The following is a 22,680-nucleotide window of genomic DNA, read 5'->3' on the forward strand; positions in this document are numbered from 1 at the left end:
GTGTTTGTGCAGCATTATGGACAATTTGTCTTTTTTTTTTTTTTATAACTTACCATTCACTTTGTAAAATGAAAAGCATTTCAGCTATTTTCATCTTGACTTGATAACATAAAAATAGCAAACAAAAGGCTTAATGTATTTATTTCAACATGAATCATTTATGCTGAGTGTGTCTTTGCATAAAAAGAAAGAAAGAATCCTTTCCATCCTCTGAGAGCAGCTTTGGTTTTCATGGTTGTACAGCAACAAGAGCACAGGGAGCAGAGCGAGAACAAACTTGTCACGTTTTATTGCAAGAGATGGTGTTCTTTCCTTATGACAGCTCTCCCCGTGGTGACATTCAGGCCCCCACAGTTGTCATCTGATGATCTCATTGGTGAAACTCACACATAGACACAAACACACGCTCACCTGCCTGGTCGAGACCTCAGCTCTCTTCCTGAATACACAATTCTTAGAATTGTGGTCACCTTAAGCAGAAACCTGGTATGCATGAAGAGCCCACACATATTTGCAAATTTACATAGCGAACACAAGCCAAAGCTAAAAGGTGAGCCGGACTGATTGTTGCACATGCAACCTCTGTCTCCTGCATGGTGAAACTGGACTGATAATGCAGGAGTGGGAGGTAGAGGCCAGAGACACAGAGTGGAGTGAGCAGCAGTGTGAGAGTCAGATAGGAAGTGAAGCAGCTAAAAACGGAGCTCACATGCGAGGCGAGCCTGTCAGATGAACTACTAAAACCCACCACAGGGACTCGCTAACTAGGTCACCCAGGACCTTTGGGTCTGGGTGAGCTCGGCACTTTTCAAAGATATTCCAGTTTCTCTCCATTAAGGTGGAGCAGAGGAGTTTGGGATTTATCATGTCCACCTTAATCTCCACCGAGGGAATGCTCATTATGCCTTATCTACCACCATGATCATTTTTTAGCATTTCCATTTCCCTAGGTAAACACTTATTTTCACCTCAGCTCTATTGTGCTGTGTGTGCATCACTGAAATGAGGTCGACGCATCCCTATTGATTCCTTTCAAAGATGCAATACTTCTTTGTAAAACTTATCAGAGCTCTTCTTCAGAAGTGCATTTAAACTGAAACAACCTGCACTGAAAAAGTAAGCTATCAGTCCAACATTTGCATGTCTTTATATGTAACTTTATGGCACATGCAGTTTCAAAAGATTTCATTTTAGATATTCAGTACCTTGAAATGAGGTTGTAAAAACAAGAAGTGGTTTCCACTTTTAAGCTTTTCTGTTGAGCAAAAATGGTTTTATAAAACAAATGTGATAAAATTCGATTAAATTGAGTTAAATTTAATAAAATGAACATTAGATTATGTATTTACTTATTTATTCATTCATTCAAAAAAATCATTTTGTTCCATGAGTCCTATTAATTTTAGATTTTGTGTTATTTCTTATAGCTTTTAACCCTGACATTGGAGACTAACGCTGGACTGTGAGGTAAAGGATTAGTGGCTGGGTTGGTAAGTGGAGGTCCTTATGTGCACTTTACCTGTGTGAGAGTGTGAAAGATTAAGATTAGATGTGTGTTTTTGTTTTGTAATATGGTTATGTTAGATGCTTATGCTTGGGTATGTGAAGGCTTGTCTTAAACTTTGTTTTGTTCATTTTTAGTTGTTATTGTTCTTTAGTAAAGAACTTTGTGCTAACTTTGTGCTGTTTTACACACACACACACACACACACACACATATACATAAATATATATATATATATATATATATATATATATATATATATATTCACATATAACTTGACTGATTGATTGATTGATTGTTATTTTTCTTGAAGCAACCTTTCATCTTAGCAGCTGTACAATATATGAAGCAGAGAAATCATCTTGAAAGATCACTTATACTTGATTCTAATCATAACAACCTGCAAGTTATTGCGTTGCAAACATATAAGAAAATCACCAACTAAGATCACTGGTCATTTTCTTTGCAGGGTCTGCGGTGCACTTCCTTCAGATGAGACGTCTTCTATGTTCTACAACAGAGGTCCCCAACCCTGGTCCTCAAGGACCGGTGTCCTGCAGGTATTCCAAGTGTTCCTGCTGGAACATACCTGACTCAGACTCAGACAAGCTCTGCACATGTCTGCTAAATACACATTGACTTGGATCAGGTGTGTTGCAGCAGGACACTTGGAAAACCTGCAGGACACCGGTCCTTGAGGACCAGGATTGGGGATCCCTGTTCTGCAAGATTGGAGGAACCAACCCTGGAGCTTAGCTTTAGAAAGTCCAACATTTGGTTGTTTGATTGCATGTCTATCACCTCTGATTATTAAAAGAAGACCATAACGTATAAGGAAAGATAGCTTTAGAGCATAGATTCTCTATGTCATATGGAAAGCGGCCACATTTGGATTTGAAAGAGGAGGGGAACAGATAACACTCTGCTGTTTTAGCCAGCTTATTCGACTCACTGTGAGAAACTCTAGCAGAAAAACATATAAATAAGCAGAAAGGCCCCAGCAGACCAGAATGAAGCTGGAATCTTTTTGCTGTGGTATCACTGCAGACCTCTATCTATTGATGTTGCGATTGTGAAAATATCTACAACTGTATGCATGAGAGGAAGAAACAGTGGGTATGTGCATGTGTGTATGTGTTGTTTTCCATCTTATGTAGACAGACACATTTCAGAATTTTTGGGTAGTGACTGTAATAAAACCAGCACCCAGAGCCCACACAGAGTAGCGTTCAGACAGCATGTGCACGTTCATGCACATCAAAAGCCATGATGAACAGACTGTTGCTCATAAAGGCTCTCCTACAAGCTTAAACCACTTACTCACCTGCAAGTTTTAATTACACTTCCTGCATTGTTATCTAACAAAACTTCAGACACCCACAGCCTCTTTGCTGCCCGCCGTTTTAATTCCTTTTCTTCTCTTTCAGATGCCATTCAGCTGGTTTTCCTGTGACTGCCCCAGTGAGTCAAACCATTACATCTCCTCTAGTCCTGTTTTTCCTGCCTCAAAGCTGCGTCCACTCCCACTTGTTTACATTCACACAGTATACAGATGGTTTCGCGAGGGCAAGGGGGGGGCAAGGATGTGAATAAGATGTGAGCATTTTTGTATGATTAGTGCAGGACGATTCATTTACTTGGCCTCCCATCACCCACACGCTCACACTAAAGTACATACATTTTCCGACACAAAACACGTGCGCCATGATATACATAAAACATACAGAGTATGCATCAAAGATATTCCAGTATGCATCAGTTTATTCTGCTCATCCACACATAGTTTGGTTCTCAAGTCTCCTGTAACTTGTTTAAGTGCCTTTTGTGCTGTTGATCAGTTGGTTAGCACCAAGCACCAAAGCTCCATCACCATAGTGTCTCCTTTCACAGAGCCTACCCGTATTTTACAGTCTTCTGTCATTTCGGGTGGTTTGGAGCCAGTGCAGTAATTCCATATGGGTCAGCAAAGAAGGAATTCAGTGTGGGTGACTGTAAAGCATAATTGCTTAAACAAAAACAACCTCAACTTTCCCTGACCATGAGTAGTGCGTTACTGGGTGTTCTGACACGTGACAAGCCTCTCCTTGTTCCCCACATGTCAGTTGGTCTTCGTTAAGATGAAGACATGTTTGTCCATTGTTGCCACTGCCAGGGAACATGGAAAAAAAGACATGATGACCTTTTTTTTTTTTTTTTTAAGATTAAAATAAATGTATTTTGCAGTTATTCAGTTCAATTCAACTTTTTTAGTATAGCACCACTTCATAACAATGTTGTCACGGGGAACTTTACATACACGAATCAACATACACATCAGTTCGAGCCAATTCATACATATCCTATAATAGAAACCAACTGATTGCATCGAGTCATGACTTTGATCCAATCCCCCATCCTGAGCATGCACGCGGCAACAGTGGGAATGAAAAAACTCTCCTTTAACAGGAAGAAAACCTCCGGCAGAACCCGACTCAGGGAGGGCAGCCATCCGCCTCGACTGGTTGGGGTGGAGAGGACAGGAAAGATAGATCAACATGTACAACTGCACTTATTCAGGAAGACCTGCGGAAAAAAATGAGAAACAAGTTAGAGAAGGCAATACTGGCATATATTTATACATTAATACATTAGAGAAATAGAGCGAGGTACATCTCAGTGCATCAGGCAACATCCCCATTGCCACATAAGTAATGGTTGGCTAGACTACCTATAACTATAAGAGCTTAGAGCATAACCTGGACAGTTGGGTCCCATTATGTTGGTAAAAGAAATTACTGACATTTATGCATCAACAATGTTAAAAAGGCTTCTCCTTATAGGTATGATTGATACATTTGCATGTGAACAGAAGCAGCATTTACTGTGTATTTCTAAGATCCATTTGACAGGCTTGTGAGGGTCTGTGAAGTATTCTTTCTTGTGTGTGTTTGAGCTTTCTACGTCTGTAGCTCGCTGTACTTCGTCACTCACAGCTCCTCTGGTTACAACCTGCCCCTCTAGGGAGCTGCTGGGGCCCTCTGGCTAAATTAGTTTCAGCAGCAGCGGGAACCGGAGTTGCAGGACCCCATAACCTCTCTTTGGATTACAGAACTCTGACCTGTCTCTCTGTCAAGGCCTTCAAAGCCTTTGAAGTTTCACATGGCTTTTCCTTCCTCACGCCACCCTACTCCACATGACTGATCTACCTCCGCCTTCCACCAACCTTCCCTCATCTTTTCACCCTCTTTTTTTTTAATGCCATCTCACACCTCCTTCCCACCTCTTTGCCTACAGGTTGGGGAACCCTTCTTGGTTTGCACCCTCCCTCAACTTCCTCCCTCTCCTCTGGCCTCCAATCCTTTCCCTGTTCATTTGGTTCTTTTTCATTCTTTCTTTGTCTCTCTCTCTCTACCCCTGAGGGTACCACTGTGGGTACTCCTCCTCATCTTGTCTGAGTCCCAATTTTCTCTTCCTTTAGTATTTTATTTTCTCTCTTTTATGCATTTTCACATCACTTCTCTTTTCTCCAACAAGTCCTCAGGATCTGTTTCCTCTCCCACTCTTTTTCTCAACTTCTCACATCATCTTGTAGCCTACTTCCCTCTTCTCATCACATACACATATACCAAAAAAATTCTCTTTACCCCTTCTGCTGCACTCTGTTCCATCTTCCTCCCCCTTCCTTCCTCTTGTCACCCCTCCCTTCCTCTTTTGGACTTTGTTCTTATGGTTTATTGCATGCCTCACACATTCCTTTGCACTGACTGGCTGTGTTTACACTGACATCCTCTATTCTACGTGTGGACCGCAGCCCTACAAACCCAACACACACAGAAGCGCACACACACAGATTCCCAAAATCCTGCTTCATTTCACAGACCACAGAAAATAAAGGCAAGTAACAGCAGGTAGTTTAATAAAGATTAGAAATGAACGCTATGCTTTATGTATGAATATTCCACTGGCCCTTGATCCTTTTGGAAGTAATTACATTTACACATGTACATTCACACATTCTCTCTCCAAAGTTGGGCCTTTTTCAGTAACATTCAGGGTAAAGAGGCAAAGCTGGAAGTTTAAATGGAACTTAAACACATTAGAGTACATTATGCCTCCGAGGTTACTGAGTAGAGTCAGGAGCTGCCAAACTGTAATAGCGTCCTTAATCATGTACTGCCTGATCCTTCAGCATGGAAGCAAGAGAAGCATAGCCCAGATTAATTGATAAATAAATGCAGCCGAGTGGGTCTTTTTATAGCTCCAGCAGCGACAGGACAATATGCAGCTGTGTGAACTGTTTATTTCTTTAAACAGTGGGAATATGGTAGCACTGGCTGGATAGGAGGGACAAAACAAAATAAAGAACAGTGGAAAGTAAATGAGAGCTAAAGGCGCAAAAAAAAAAACTGGAGGGAGGCATAACAGCATTTCTATCATAAGGTCATCTTTATCCACAGCATACGCGTCACGTCGGCGTTACTTACCTAAGGACAGTCAGCACATTTAAAATGTCACCGTCTATGGTTCGTATTGTGTAATGCCAGACTCACCCAACCGCTCACAGATTGGATTTGTGAGTAGTGTAAGAGCAGAAGAGAAGCACATACTGATCTTATGCATCGGCCAAAGCCCAACCCTGTTCATTCCAGGTGCTTCGTTTTGCAAGATTCTTCCACTACATCCACCTCCTCCGCCAAACCCATCCGCAGGATGGATGCTAAATCGCCTACATGTCATGCTGTACTGCATGCGTGTCATTACTTCCTGTGTTATTCTTCCATTCACCTGTCAGTCTTGCTTAATGCGTTCTATTATTCAATGAAATAATTCTCTTTTGTGGACAAGTCGTAGATATTCAGTGGGATGACACTGTAAATGTTGGCTTTATCACCAATTAGCTATTGTTTAAAACACTCAACGAGCCCACATTTATGATTTAGAGAAGCTTGACTAAGCCCAGTATTTATGGTTAAACACAAGCATGATCATTCCAGAGCTCCTCCTCACCAGTCCCTGCCTCATCTTGTGTTGCATCCTACGTCACTGATACAGTGTTGTTTTTGTGTGCGCTATGTCCGTCATGCAAGATTACAGTCAAACGCCAGGAAGATTAGAAGGTGTTGCAAATGGATCTAAACATTTAAGGAGTGACTCTTTTTTTTTTTTTTTTTTTTTTTTACTTTCCTGGCACACACACCTTTACTTCCAGTAAGCGCTGCATGTCCGCCTCTTTCTTTAAGCTTCCTTGAAAACTGAAATTGATGCCAATGGCTCTGGAGCAGCCCAACAAGGAGTTAACACCTCAGATGGAGAGACATGGTGGAGGGATGAGTGGGAGGAGAAGGAAAAGCAGGGTGTGAAGGAGAAAAGGAGTGGCTGGCAGCATGCACAAAGGAGGTGAGCTCAGGGCTGTGGAATCAGGAACTGCTCTTTGCTCTTTACTCTGCTACACCCCTGCACTACTGCCACTGCAACACCCACACCTCCACCCATGCGACCTCTGCTCTACTTCAGTCCAGCTGGAATACTGACTTTCAGCCCACCCCCTCTTATAGTTTCTACCCTGACTTGTCTTGAAAAGCATGAGGAAAGACATGAGAGACAGGTTAGAAGCTTTGTGCAACCATCACTTTGCTTGTGAATTGGACTTATGCTTGAATCAAAAAGTCCCAGACAAAACCATTTAAATCAGATGCATTTACCTTCTGTGCTGTTTCTCTTAAGCATAAGTGCCACTGGGAGACTAAAAATATCTCTCTGAGCAGCAGAAGGAAAGTCTGATTCCACACAGGGCTCTGTTAAAACCCACAGATTCAGCAGTGCAGTCTTCAGGCTGATTCCAGTGAGGATCAGTCTTGCCTCTAGAGTTAGTGTTTGTACTGATTGAGACAAGGAAAAATACTCACACATAGTCTCAGTTGGGGTAAATTCCAGTAAAAGTACATTGCGTACAGGGAAACTGACTTCAGAGTGTGCATGCTGATCTAGAAAATATTACTTAACTTTGGCGGAACTCTAGTTGTTCTGTTTCTGACGTCTCTGATTCATTCATGAGCCATCTTTTGTGGTTCAGAGGGAAAAAATGACAACATATCTGTCTGTTATCTATGTTTTTACTGGTTATCAGCTTCTTACATCCGGCATGTCAAGTAAATTCTCCTTCCGAATTCAAACACTTCAGGCATGGCTGGCATGAAGCCCTCTTCAGTGTATTTGTCACAACATATCTTTAGTGGTGAGAGACCGTAGACACTATCTGTCTGCTGTTACACAAGATGAGTCACAAAACCCTTCTGCGTGAATAAATACAAACTTTTCCAGCTAACTTTTTCAAATCCCAGTTAGTTTCCGATGAAGAGAAAAAGAAACTGATGAGGTGGCTTTTGAAATTATAGAATATTTCTCTCTTAAGTTCAAGTTCAAGGCTGCTTGCTGTGGCCAGGTAATCGGCTGAGGAATAGATGGGTCAGTGGCTTGAAACAAAAAAGGAAGAAGACAGCAGCGCGCACATCTGTCATCCATTTGAAGACGGGAAGGACGGGGCTAGTTTCTGCTTACCTGTTCACAATCAGCCCAGGAGGGGCAGGGAGGACATTAATCATGAAGCTGGGGAGTAAATAGCGAGGAAACAAACCGCCATCTGTCTGGGCCTATTGATTTTTACATAAAAAGCAAATACATCTATTCTGTTTGCGCTGCCTCCCACTTCTGTCTGCCTATTGGGTGGGTGCAGAGTTGAAGTTTACCTTTCGACATCGTGCTCCTTTGATAATCCTTACATATGACTGAACCTAGAGCCTGATGACTCCCTTTTGCAAGGTGTCACTGGCTGAGAAATGGAGCAAACATGAAGAGCTTGATCTCCAGTGAGTCACTATAAGATACAAAGAGTTGGCGTTGCCACAATGGCGACGAGCTGGTGCTTTAGGCAGGTAGCCTCTGGGTTCTTTAAGCAATGAACAGAGCAGAGAGTCGGTGACGTACACATGACTGACCTCAACAAGGGAAATGACAAAGATGGTCAAAGAACCAGCCTCTTACGGTCTAATCTTTAAGAAATGCAACTCTGTCAGTCTTCCAGCTGACACCTCAAAGCGAATGTATCTGCTCACATCTTTAAATTGTCAAAAAAAAAACAAAAAAACGGTGTGCTTGGAGGTAGGACAGGAAGAGCAAGATGCAGAGACTGATCCAGAGGAAAGTAGAGAGCTTTAATGTCTTGTGTCAGCACCACCTGCCTACTCTTATGAAATCTCTTCATGTTCCACCCACTGAGTTCCCAATCCTCCATTCTGCCCTTGAACAGACACTAATTCAACCACCGAATCTAATCCCTAATGTAAAGACCTGATAAATTCCTTTCACTGTCACCCTGTAAATGTTTATCATTATATGGGTGGTATTCACAGAATTATCATTGAGGGGCGTAATGACTTTTTATGAGGTCTGACTAAGGTTTGTGGGTAGATAACCTAACAAAGAGAGCCTAGGTGCTCTGTGTGTGTATTATCCTCCCTATTTTGGCTTTGATCATTTTGGCATTTTGCTGTAGACACTTTAGACATACAGCTGATGCAACCAAAATGTCATCTCTCTTTTTTGTACAACCGCTGGAGAGAGGGCCTTTTCATTTCGGGGGAGAATTTGAAACAGCTCTAACCTTTCTTGAACAATGCTGCCACTTTACGCTGTGGAATTCCTAATTCAGCCAAAGGCGGTCCACGGCACCTGCTTTCAGCAGCACACAAGTCCTCTGAGAAAGTCTGCAGACAGAGAGAAAAGGCATGGAGAGATGCATTAGCAACTTGTTGACAAGACTCGGGTGTCAAAAACAATATCAAACATGCACCTAAGGGCTTGTGATGTCATGTGGCTCAAACTGCTGAGATAAAACCAAAACATATTACGGCCTGGATCGAACTGTATGGCCATGTATTGATGGATTTGTTTATATTACGCTTGGTTCTTGCTTAGTCTGTGTGCATGGGTGCACAGATATGTACTAAACATGTTTGTCTTTGCCTTGTTCCCATGATCCTGTTCATGTCAATGCCCAACTGATCGGGACATTCCTGTCACACACACACACACACACACACACACACAGTCTAATAAATATATATATATATTTTTTACTGTTTGTTTTTGCTCAGTCTTTGTCATCCTTTTACTTCTTTTCTTTTCTCCTCCCCTTACATCCCCCATCTCTGCCTCTCACGGTCCCCTGCTCCCTCCCCTCTCTCTCTCTCTCTCGCCCCACATTCCTTGGTGAGTGGGTGGAAAGTTCAATGGGGATGTGGTATCCCAAAAGGGCAAGGGCGGGTGGGAGGCTGGGGGGGCAATTGCCTCTTACAGGAACACAGTAATGCGTGCAAAACTAGGGGCTTCTTATCCACCAGTCCAATAATCAGACATTAACCCTCTCAACCTGACCACAAGTGAGCAGCAGCCTCTTTGCAGGAGCTGCAGTGGATGTGAACGCTTAGTGGTTTGTTGTTGGTGGAGATGAGTTAAAGGTCTGAAATATTCCCAAAGACAGGTCATATCTGAAAGACTGAGACTATTATAGTTCATAAGAGATGAAACTTTGAACTATGTGTTCATGAAGGCATCTGTTTTCTGTTACACTACACTTGAACTACGGTGGCTCACCCGCATCACCTTTTGTTTCAAGTTCAAGACAGAGGCAGACAACAACTAATGAGAGAAGGACCTCTGCTGGTTAAGTCTTGATACTACAATCCTTCTTTCATCTGGGACTCAGTGTCAGCTTGACTATCTGCACCTGGAGTCAGACTTAAAACAAGGTTAAAGTTTTGGGGAGAAACGTGCATTAAGCTCATCCGTATTAGACTTTGACCTTGAAGGAAAAGAGCAACCTTGACAGACTGTGCTTGAAAGGTAGTTGTGCTTTCCGTTTTTGCTTTTTGTCACTGTAACAACTGATAAAACTACACTTAAAGAAAATGAAAGTTTTGAGCAGTTGTAGTCCCACCGTCTTGCATAACTGTCCTGCAGAGACAAACTCATCACATTAGTACGTGTGACATTCCAAAGCTTTTCCTCACTCTGCTTGCCTTCACTTTTGTCATTTCTTTGTTGTACAGCAATTAAATAAACTGGTTTTAGAAGCAGCTCTAGTCCGTGGGCTGAGAGTGTGGGAGACATACAGGAAGTGGTGGGCGACTGGCAAACTGTATTTTGCCTTCCTGTCTATGTCCTCTCTCCATGCCTGCCTCAGCCTGCTTGCCCTTTGGCTATTAATGTAACTCTAAGCTACCCACCACACACCCACGTGGCCATTGGGAGCTGCTGTGCACTAGAAATCTCAAACATACACACACACACACACAAATAAACAACCATACAAACAGACCAAGCATTACATGCCAAATGATATTTGTAAATAATTAGGAAGCTAAAAAAGAAGGTAACATGTTAGGTGTGAAGTGGACAGTATGTGCCCTCGTGGCATTCTGTCATATTAATGTATTACTTCTCTTTCATACCTTCAGGTTACATGCACAATAAACAGCAGGGTGCAGTTAAGTGAGCGCCAGTCACTTCATCAGCATGTCAGTCACAGCCATGAAGAGGTTATGTACAGTGTGCATGCACAGCAGGATAATATCAGTGATGTGATAATGAGCTTTCCACTTTCTTTAAGACACTGCAACTGCCCCTGCTCCTTCACAGCCACAGAAAGTTCAAAATGAAAGATCATTTCTCCTGGCTACTTCTCCCTCCCCTTCCTCAAGTGGGCCTGATATTTCTGAAAGTGGGCTCCAGAGTGGGGGGGCTGACTAATTTGGCACTTGAGCACTTTCAGTCTCTGCTTGGCTTTCTCCCTTTGTCCAATGTACCACTTTCATGTGTGGCACAGCCTACACGCACAAGCACATATACACTCATACACACCCATCATGATCCATGTTCCGGTTAACTACTCCTCCCCCCCTGGTCATCCAGCTCATGTGAGAACAGAGCGAACACACACTGGCATGAATCACAGTGAATCATGCAGCCCAAATAGCACCCAAAGAGAGGTGTTGCTTTTAACCAGGACACAGACTATTTCTAAATGGCCTGGGCGTGTACGTTCTCACAGGCCACAGAGGATGCTGACAATGGGCGAGCAGATGAGGGGGTTGGTGAGGTAGCAACTCCTTTTAAATGTCACCGGGGATGTATCTTCTCATCTGCAGGCTCTTGAGGTTGCAGTCTGTCTGAATACAGTACTTAAAGCAGAGAGTGAATGAACTGGAATGGAGGGGGAGGAAAGGTCTATTACACAACACAATAATTTGCAGATAAGGGGGCACAGATGGCACATCAGACTACAGATTTTTTTATCTGTCATTTAGCTTGCTCTGTAGTGAAGGACTCGGATATGTTATCTACTCCCAGTCAACACAGCTTTCTTGATTAGTATCAAAAATGAAATTCCTTTACTCATTTACTTTACTTACTTAATTACTTAAACATTAATTGAAATCTGACCAAAACAAACTTTCTAAAGCCGAAACATGACAGCAACGTTGAACTACCATGCAGACCTCTGGCTAATAAGCTTGTTAAAGTGTAATCAGTGTTACAAGTGGCTGGTAAATAAACCAGCATAATTATCATATCAAATACATTAGCTGTTAAGGGGGAGAATGATTGCGCAGACTAATTTGACAAACACTTTGTTCTTCTGTTTTTCTTTTGGCTTATTTTCTCTCCCCACATGCCAATCATGCTCAGTGTAACATATTAGAAAGTGCAGGCTCGTCAGTCCTTGGCCAGGAAATGCTGAAATGATATTTTGTCTGTCTCTAAAGCATCGTTGCTATGATCTCAAGCTGTTATAATTCCCAAATGGAAAAAAAATAAAATCAGGTAAAACAGCATAACGACGCAGTAACTTAACATTTACAGGAAATGATCGTAAATCCAATACTCATCTTGTAAACCTGCAAAGGCTTCCAACAACCTGACCAGTAGGATGATAGTAGAAAGAAAACCTCTGTTAGAAGTCATTTCTCTTCAGTTTCTGTAGAAGAGGGAGAGGAGAAGAAAGGAGGGGCCATTTCATTATCAGCCGACATGTAGGCTCATGCTGCATGGTTTTACCTAACCAACCGTTGTCATGGTAGCAGCTTGTCATGTCATCTGCATCTCACCTTGAGTGAATGGAGACCTGCGGGACATGTGCCTTGCATGAGGAGGATGTGAGGAGGAGTCGGGAGGTGGGGAGCTTAAGTGGAGGTGTGTCAGCCCTCAGAGCAGCTGGAGAGTGTTTGTGTGTTTGTGTGTGTGTGTGTGTGTGTGTGTGTGTGTGTGTGTGTGTGTGTGTGTGTGTGTGTGTGTGTGGAAGTGGCTATGGGTGTGCTTTCGCAGGTGCTGACAATTGAAGCCGCCTTTCTTGAGACCATGCTGCAAAATCAACAACATCAACAGCAGTCCACAAGCTGCTCCTTTACCTGAAAACTGCACTTTTGCTTCAAGGCAAAGTGGCCGATTCTGCTTTTTCTGTGCTCATCGTTAAGTTATTTTACTGGTTTGTAAACTTTATGGGCCTAACCACAGAGCTTGTGCATGCTTGTGAAATTAATTACAAGCTCAAGGAAATCACTGGGCAGAAATGATCATATCTTTAACTTTCAGCCTGATCAAACAAGAATTTAAGATCGTATGTATTGATCTTCTTCAGAGTTTTACTTTACACATGGATGATGATGATAATAACTGGTAAATATTTTTATTAATTCAATCTAAATCACAGACGATGGAAAAAAGTTGTGGTTTCATAAGTTAAGTATCATTTCATGACGGCCAAAACAAAGAACTGGCCGAAGTGTATTATTTAAAGGGAACAAACCGTTGAATGTCTCGTGTGCAGTTCTTCCTGAAGTTGTCCATGTCTAAATAGTTTTTCTGGAATGATTTAGCTGTGTGTATATGTGTGTGTATGTGTGTGTGTGTGTGTGTGTGTGTGTGTGTGTGTGTGTGTGTGTGTGTGTGTGTGTGTGTGTGTGTGTGTGTGTGTGCGCGCACATGTATCTCAAGTTTGAGCTTGCTGAGGAGGTGATGAGGGGAGAGGAGGAGAGGCATGGTTGGTTTCCATGACAACAACGTTTTATTTTCTCTCTCGTCAGTGGCGTTGGTGGAGGAGACAGACAGACAGGGATAAACATACAGAAGAACAGATGGATGGACACAGATAGATAGATAGATAGATAGATAGATAGATAGATAGATAGATAGATAGATAGATAGATAGATAGATAGATAGATAGACAGACAGACAGAGTGAGTCTGGCACATTTATTAGGAAGAGACAGACTTGTGGGCTGGGGTGCATGGCAGGCGGGGGTGGAAGAAGGCAGCTTAGTCGTATGCCTGCTTGTTTGCTTTGTCTTGAACACAGAGTCTCTTTGTATGCACCCCTCCCTTGTTGTAAGTGAAATAACCATCAACTTGCTTGCAGTCATCCACAAATACTGTAGAAATCTTGTGAGATATTTGTCGTCACTATCCGATAAGAAGGAAGCACACTTCTCATGAATACATGGCGCAATGGGAAACTCATATTGAACCACTATGGGTGGGTGTGTTAGCACACGGGAGTGTTTGTCTATATTTGCATTGGTGAGATCTATATAGTTTGCCACACACTCAAAACATAACTCTAAATCTCAAGATGCTATCACAGTGAGATGAAACAATGATGAAAATGCAAAAGGACAAAAACAGGGCCAAGTGGAGATGGCTTACGAACCCGCAACTCAGACTTCTTGTTGACCTTATTTAGTGTTGATGTTAAAGCCACACGAATCTGACGCCCACCTTGAGCAGCGCAATCAGGCGGCCCAAATATGCAGTCACACATGGTTGCATCTGCAACGTTTAGCAAAATAAACCAGATATACTGAGAACTTCACAAATATAAGTGCATGAATAGTGCGGAGTGGGGACGTCATCAGTTCCAGCTCAAAGTGAAATGTAAAACATGCACAAACTCATTTCATCAGCAGAATAAACCTAATATGTTGAGCCATACAAAGCTGATAACCAGTCTGCAAAGTCAAGTCAGTCAACCTTAACCCTTTAGAGCCCGACCCATGACAAAATGCTGAGAAAAGGCAAATATTTTGAATATGAGGGCTTTACTTCCACTTCGAAAGGCTTTCTTATCATTCATGCGTACACAAGTGTATACAGAACATTTTGTTGCATTGACTCATCAACAGTGTAAAGTTTATAAAATATGCCCAAAAATAGTAAGAAATTTAAGAATAAAATACTTGGCCCTTTGATTAAATGTAACAAAAAGCTGAAACCATTATTTAGGGGGGGTGGGTGGGGTCTTTACCATTTATCACAATGTGATACTATGTCAAAAATATCATAGTTTAATCTTCTACCTCCTGGTATCTATTAGGGGGCAGAAGACAAGCATCAGATTGTGTTCAACAGAATTCTGAGCAAAGTTTTTTTTCCCATAAAGTAACTTTGTTTGTCACATGATACGTTGGGCTTTATAGGGTTAAGACCACAGATTGACTATTTATCTGCAGCACACAGATTCAAGGACATCCACAATAATTTAAAAAAAAAAAATCACTCTGACTCAAACAGAAGAAATTTTTACAGCTGCTTTCATTCTTCAACACTCTGAAGCTCAGAGCATTGTTTTATTCTCTCTGTAACAATTTGTGTTGAGTGAATAAAAACAGTTTGTGTGCGTGCGTGTGACAACAATGCACATGCAAACATACGTGCTCTCTGGCAGACGGTCTTATCTGTGTGGGGAATGACTCACCTCCTCCACCTGGAGTAGAGCCAAGCCGTTCTCGCCTCCTCCCCCTTCATCTGTGTGAGCCCTTCACTTCAGTCACTCTGGCTTCACTATGGAAGCATTTCAATCATTCAAATTAGCTGTAATCACAGCCAAAGGCATGGAGTGGGAATGGCAGCACGTCACTCTGCATACTTGAGAACACTTAATGCATTGATTTTATATTGAGCATGCCGTGTTTCAAAAAGGAGAGCAAGGGAGGAAATAAATAAGCCATCCAGGCCAAGCCTTTTTTTTTTTTTTTGTCATGCGTGCTTCCAAGACAAAGGATGGAAGCAGGGATGAGAGGCTGGCCTCATAATGAGCAGCACTAAGTCTCCTTTCAGTCTTCAGAGCTGACATGTGAGAAGCCGCACATCATCAGTAGCACCAGCTGCAGTCTTCACATAATGGCACAAATTATTGGCTTGTTAATGGGCAGCTTAGCCTTGAGTGTTCAGCCTCCAACACCATTCTGGAGGAAAGGGGGACACAGGATCAATCCCTGCCTCCTTGGATGTGCTGTAAAACACGGGATGCATCTAAAGGACATCTTATCCACATCTCTCTCACTGTGTCTTTCTAATCCATACTGGCCCCTGGAGACTAATATAAGGAGACTCCTACGCTTGCCCATCCCACACCTTTTCCCTCCTCCACACACCACCCCCAGAACCACTATCTGTCCACCTCCACAGTCGGCATGTGGACAAACCCAGAATAACAATGTGATCTTGCCTCTTAAAGGCACATGGGCAGCTTTTTGCATCCTTATCTTGTTGTTGAAAACCATACGGCCACATTAATGTGAGACTCATAGCACAAATACTGCATAAACCCCACCTAATCACACGTTCCTCTCATGGATAGAGTCTGTAGAAACTTTACAGATATTCAAATATGGACTGATTTGTAATATGCAGTGAAATAAATGATCATTTGGAGCAAACAAAGGAGCCATCATCATCACACGCAAGTGTGGATGCAATAAAATAGCAAGCCTCTGCAAAGCTGTGGCTCTGGAATAACAATCAGCATCAAAGAGAGTCAAGTGCAGGACACAGCACATATAGGATGGAGTCAATGAACCTCTCAGAGAGGATACTGGCCTGTACTTGCACAAGGAAACCTGCAGTATGTTTGCTTAGACTGCCCTCTTCAGTCATATTAGTAATTCTTTTTTTAATTATGGAAATAAAAAGAAAACATAAATCAGCCTAGATATGTACTTGCATTGTGTAGTGTATTGTTATTGTTGTGCATAAACACTCCCAGTTTGGCACACTTAACTAAACAAAGTCAAGCAAAGCGCTGATTGATTGAATTATTTCCCATCTGACTGGTTTGTTTCCTTCCAACACATAAATACAACAACAGCACCAGCAACAAAGAAAGTTTTTTCTTTTTTTTTCTCTTTTTCAGCATTTTTTAAATCCATATCAATGACATTTCTTTTTTGAATCTCTCTGAAGTACCTCAGCTAGTCTATTTTGTAGTTTTTTATCTGACTAAAACTTTACTGTGAAGTTCGACAGGCCGAAGTCTGCCTCAATGGAAAACTGTGGTGATGCACAGGAAGCTGTGAGGTGAACTTGAGTAGGAGGTGCTGAGGTACAAGAAAGAAAGAAAAGGGTAGATAAGAAGTTCGAGTGCTTACAGCAGCACTATCTGCTTCTATTTTTAAACTGACTGTGGTCTTAACTTTCTAATGTTAATTGCCTGCACCATTTTGTTTACAGTAGAGGATCAGTTTCAGAGGCGGCTGCAAGCTTGTATTGCAAAGTGGTCTGCACAATACCTGCAGCATGCTGTAACACTTCATTATTCCTAGTTTAGAGAGTGTTTTAAAGGAATTTAAATAAGTTTTTTTAAATAAGCAATGTAGAGCCTTCCTTTAGCATCCCCTTGGCATCTTTGATCTTCAGTTTATCTTAAAGATAAGCAAGATGGATGCTTACTACTGATGTTTGCAATCTCATTGAATATTAATTGGACTGAGTCTTGAGTTTTGTAAAGTCTTAAAGAAGCATTTTAATGTGTCCCCTATATGTGCTGCATTGGAGATATGCTTTGAGACTATACGATAAGGACTTTAGAAACATCTGCACAGCATGAAGCTGCCGCCTCCATGCTTTGAGCTTAAAAATGATTTTCTTGAGTTGATGAAAAGTGTTGAATTTGCAGTAAATCATGCATTTATATTGTTAAATAATGAAAAAAAAAAAAAAAAATGTTGGTGTCGTCTGACCGTAGAAACGTTTTAGGAGAAAAAAACCTTTTTCCTTAACCTGTTTAGGAACTACTTGGATTTCCTCATGCTATTTTCTGTTTTTTACCCTCATGGTTAATGTGATCTTTTATGTTGTGTATACTGACAGTATACACTTAAATCAAGACCTAATTACCTGGCTTACTTCATATAATTACATATATTCTTGAAGAAATATTGCTTTATTTTCAAATTATGCTTTTTTATTTAATTGAACAAATTTGGACTGTATTGAATAGAACCTTTATATAAAATTCACAAACATTATATTACTAATGATAATTTAAGTAAACAAACAAATAAAACAAACACCACAGGGGAATGGGTGTATTTTCAAGGCAACGCATCATTTTTAGCAAGTGCTTTGAAGACTAACGATAAGAACTTGTTCCTGTTTACTCAAACTTTTTCCTGGCCTGTAATTTTCCACTCTGTACATCGGTGATTTATGATGTTTGCTGCATAGTGTTGCATTGTGTGTTGTGTTGTATCTTTTAGTCTATTCCACACTATCTTGAAGCAGCGGTTTAAAAAGTCCCATAGTGTCACCTACAGGATTTAAAGAGAATAGCATCAATGTAGTGACCACTTTCTCTCTGGCCTTGTGGATCTGCCACTTAATCAGAGGGCTGATAGCTCACTTGCTGTAGAGGAATCTGATATAACAAGCTGTAAAAAATGATTAACTTGATTATACTAATTAAAGTGGATGATTAATCCAAACACTCAAAGAATATGATTCAGAATGCTGCAGCAGGCTTCTAAAGTAAAAATCTAGCAACTAGCTTCATGTCCTTCCATGGCATTCCTTGGATTAAGTTCAGGATTTACAGTTTTCCATTCACAAACATGAACCAAATCTTTTCCTTCAACATTTTATATAGTCAGGCATTTTGTATGTTTCCAGTTGTCTTGATGTTTAACTCAACTTTGTCATGAAACTCTTCAGATTCTGTTCATGACATTTTGAACCAAGTCCAGCATACACAATCCCAAATCCATGATGTATCCACCACAATGTTTCACGGTTGGGAAAATATTCCTGTCTATATCGCATACGGTATCGCAGTGGTTTCATTTTTAATCTCCAAATATCACACCTCTTTCATCCGGTAAGCATGTTCCAAATATGTATCCATCCATCCATCCATTCATCCATCCATCCCTCTTCTACCACCTATCCAGGGATGGGTCACGGGGGCAGCAGCCTAAGCAGTTAAGCCCAGACTTCCCTCTCCCCAGCCACGTTTGCCAACTCTGCAGGGGAATCGCAAGGTGTTCCCAGGCCGGCCGAGAGATATAATCCCTCCAGCGTGTCCTGGGCCTCCTCCGGGATCTCCTCCTGGAGGAACATGTCTAGGACACCTCACCAGGAAGGCGTCCAGGAGGCATCCTGACCAGATGCCTGAGCCACCTAAACTGGCTCCTCTCAATGCGGAGGAGCGGCGGCTCTACTCTAAACCCCTCCCAGATGACCGTGCTCCACACAGTATCTCCAAGGGAGAGGCCGGCCACCTTGTTGAGGAAACTCATTTCAGCCACCTGTTTACGAGATCTCATTCTTTCGGTCACGACCCACAGCTCATGGCCATAGGTGACGGTAGGAACACAGATCGACTGGTAAATCAAGAGTACCTGAGTGGTGTCTCACAAAACTAGTCAACGAATTGAATGAATTGAACGTATTGAAGAAAGCTTTGTTGAAAAAAGCTATGAGAAATCGAGTTTGTAGTTGATAGACTTTGTGAGGAACAAGATAAACATGTGGAATAAAATAAACTAATAATGTGTGACCAAAGTTAAAATTTTTAGCCTAAATACAAAATGTGATGTGTGGCAGAATTATTATTCCCTTGGTGGCTTTATGCTGTGGAAATGCTTTTCATCAGCAGGGCTAAGGAATATGTTCATAGCTGATAAAAAGATTGATAGAACTTAATTAGCCATGCTTTTAGAAAAAACTATGAGGTGCTGCAAAAACTTGAGACAGAAGTTTGGCCTCCAACAAGGCAACAACTCTAAACATACAGGAAAAGCTACAATGGAGTGATTTAGACCCAGGGTGTCCAGCTCGTCCTCGAGGGCGTCCTCTTCTATAAATATTCCTTAAATATTATTTATGAATATTTTTTTAAATATAATATTTCAGATGATAATTTCTAATAGCTTGTAGTACCTATCAATTTGAAAGTGATGGCATTTAGTGCTTTTAATAGCTTAGTAAAAATCACTCAACCGCACCCCCTTCTGGCCAGGCAGAGAAGGTACACAGCGATGTGTTATTTTACTACTTCAGGTACATCTCAGAAAATTAGAATATTATGAAAAAGTTAGAAATTTTTTCACTCATTTCAGAATGTGAAACCCATATGTAATATATATATTCACTGCACATAGAGTGAAACATTTCAAACATTTATTTCTTGAAATTTTGATGATTGTGGCTTATAGATAATGAAAACCCAAAATGCAGTGTCTCAGAAAATTCAATGATTACATAAGATAATTGAAAAAAATGATATTTTAAACAGAAATGTCAGACTTCTGAAAAGTATGTTCATTTCCATGCACTCAATACTTGGTTGGGCCATAGGTGTAATGGAAGCCCAGGTTGCTTTGATAGCAGCCTTCAGGTCATCTACATAGTTGGGTCTGGTGTCTCATCTTCCTCTTGACAATACCCCACAGATTCTCTATGGGATTCAGATCAGGTGAGTTTGCTGACCAATCAATCACAGTACCACCATGGTCATTGAAGCAGCTTTTGGTACCTTTGGCAGTGTGGGCAGGTCCCAAGTCTGGCTGGAAAAACAAAAAAACAAAAAAAAAAAAAAAACGGTATCTACATAAAGCTTATCAGCAGAAGGAAGCATGAAGTGCTCTGAAAATGTCCTGGTAGACGGCTGTGTTGAGTGTGCACTTCAGAAAACACAGTGGAGCAACACCAGCAGATGACATGGCTCCCCAAATCATCACTGACTGTGGAAACTTCACACTGGACTTCAAGCAACATGGATTCTGTGCCTCTCCACTCTTCCTCCAGACTCTGGGACCTTGATTTCCAAATGAAATGCAAAATTTGCTTTTATCTGAGAAACAGTCCAGTCCTTTTTCTCCTTAGCCCAGGTGAGATGCTTCTGTTGTTGTGTCTGGTTCAAGAGTGGTTTGACACAAGGAATGAGACATTTGTAGCCCATGTATAGGATTCATCTGTGCGTAATGGCTCTTGATGCGTCCAGCTTTAGTCCACTCCTTGTGAAGCTCCCCAAATTATTGGATGGATGTTGCTTGACATGCTTGACTATGCCTTTTGCTGGTGCACTTTTTCCTTCCACTCAACTTTCCATTAATATGCTTAGATACAGCACTCTGTTAACAACCAGCTTCTTTAGAAATGACCTTTTATGGCTTTCCCTCCTTGTCAAGGGTCGATGATCGTGCTAGAGCTGAGCTTAATTTGTCACCATATTCAAAGTTCTCCTTTTATTACAGCTGACATACCCAGGTCACAGTAATCATCTGTTAAATTACATAGTGTGTTAATATTTTATCTTAATATGAATTAATTGTGTGAGCAGACAAAGATAACAGTACACTGAACTGTCAAATGATTTATAACCAATTTAGAAAGAGGAGTTTTTCCAGCAGAAAAATTATGTTTGCAATTGAATAAAAAAAGAAAACACATAAAAAATGACATAATATGGCAGAATTTTATTTCAAATGTAGATACACAAAAGGAGTACAGTACACACACACATATATATATATATATATATATATATATATATATATATATATATATATATATATATATATATATATATATATATATATATATGTATGTATAAACTGAAAAACTCCTAGAAGCAGGGCCAAATTTAAACAGATCTTTCAAAGAGCATATTTATATATATATATATATTGTATATATTTCTAAAGCTATGCTGCTATTATTAAAAAGCATAAAAGCTACAACACCATGAAACACTAGAACAAGCTGCTTTATGAACTTTAAGCCAATCACATGACATCTCAGTAATCATTTATCTGCTTTTCCATCCTACCTTCAGTTACAGAATACACATATCATGATCTGATCAGTAGAATATCGGCTTGTCGTTCCTGCTGTAAAGTTTCATGACCTCATTAATCCACTCTGTATATTCAGGTATCTTGGTGTACTTATAGAGGGGGCGAGCTGTCTTTTTGGCGGCAGACACCACCCCATATGCCTTTCCATCTTGGCAGACTAATGGACCACCAGAGTCTCCCTGGAAGTACACGCATAGCAAGTAGTGAGTGTATAATGGGAACAGAAAATTAAGTATTGTTGGTGACTACCTTATATTTACATGATAAATTAAAAAGAAGTGTAATTTATTCATACCATTCCTGGTCCATGATCACCCTCAGAGCAGTACACGTCGTTACATCTCTTATTGTAGATCAGTGTTACATTGACTTCCCTGAGGACAGGAGAATTTTTTTTATTCTCTGTGCTGGTTTGTCCCCAGCCGGACACCATACATGATGTCGGTAAAACGATATCATCCTTGTCTGCAAGAGCAATTGGTTGTACTTTGATGTTGAGCTTTGCTTTGGAGGACAACTGAAATGTCATACAAAAAATATTACTTTTAAAAAAAATACATTTTCAACAGTTTGCTTCGTAATTCCTGAGAAAAAAAGAACCAGAATAAAGAGGGGAAAAAAAGTCTTTTTAAATTACTTTGAGTATCATGATGTCATTTTGGAACATGGTTGCATTGTATTCTTTATGTGGAAATGCTTGTTGCACAGCCAGGTTTTGTACTCCTGTCTTGTCATGGAAATTGTGAACCCCAAGGAGAACGTTGTACGACCTGAAATTGCAAAGCAAAATATTTCTTTTATTCTGCCTTCAAAAAATATAAAGCACTTACATTCATAATCCCTGACCTCAACATATGCAGACTAACTCCCAGCTTTTTCTGTACTAAGTTTTAAGACTTCTAGGGAAAAGGTATAAAGCATGTTGACTGACTTGGCCTGGCAGTGAGCTGCAGTCATCACAAAATCTTCATTCAGGAGGAATCCATCGCAGTACATTATACTATTATCACC

General features: G+C 40.9%; 1 protein-coding gene across 1 annotated transcript; it reads right to left on the minus strand.

Moving 5' to 3' along the window:
* Positions 1-407: 407 nt before the first annotated feature.
* On the minus strand, positions 408-22,680 carry LOC306759928 (granzyme E-like; the record flags this gene model as incomplete). The annotated part of the gene is made up of 9 exons (XM_079245675.1): positions 22,601-22,680; positions 22,307-22,439; positions 21,965-22,186; positions 21,720-21,848; positions 20,346-20,376; positions 16,826-16,911; positions 9,144-9,246; positions 7,186-7,362; positions 408-439 (listed from the first exon to the last, which is right to left on the minus strand). The coding sequence occupies exons 1-9, from the start codon at positions 22,663-22,665 to the stop codon at positions 408-410; spliced, it is 978 nt and encodes a 325-aa protein (XP_079101801.1). The 5' UTR covers positions 22,666-22,680.

This window comes from Telmatherina bonti (assembly GCF_933228915.1).
Source record: "Telmatherina bonti genome assembly, chromosome: 8".
NCBI classification, from domain to species: domain Eukaryota; kingdom Metazoa; phylum Chordata; class Actinopteri; order Atheriniformes; family Telmatherinidae; genus Telmatherina; species Telmatherina bonti.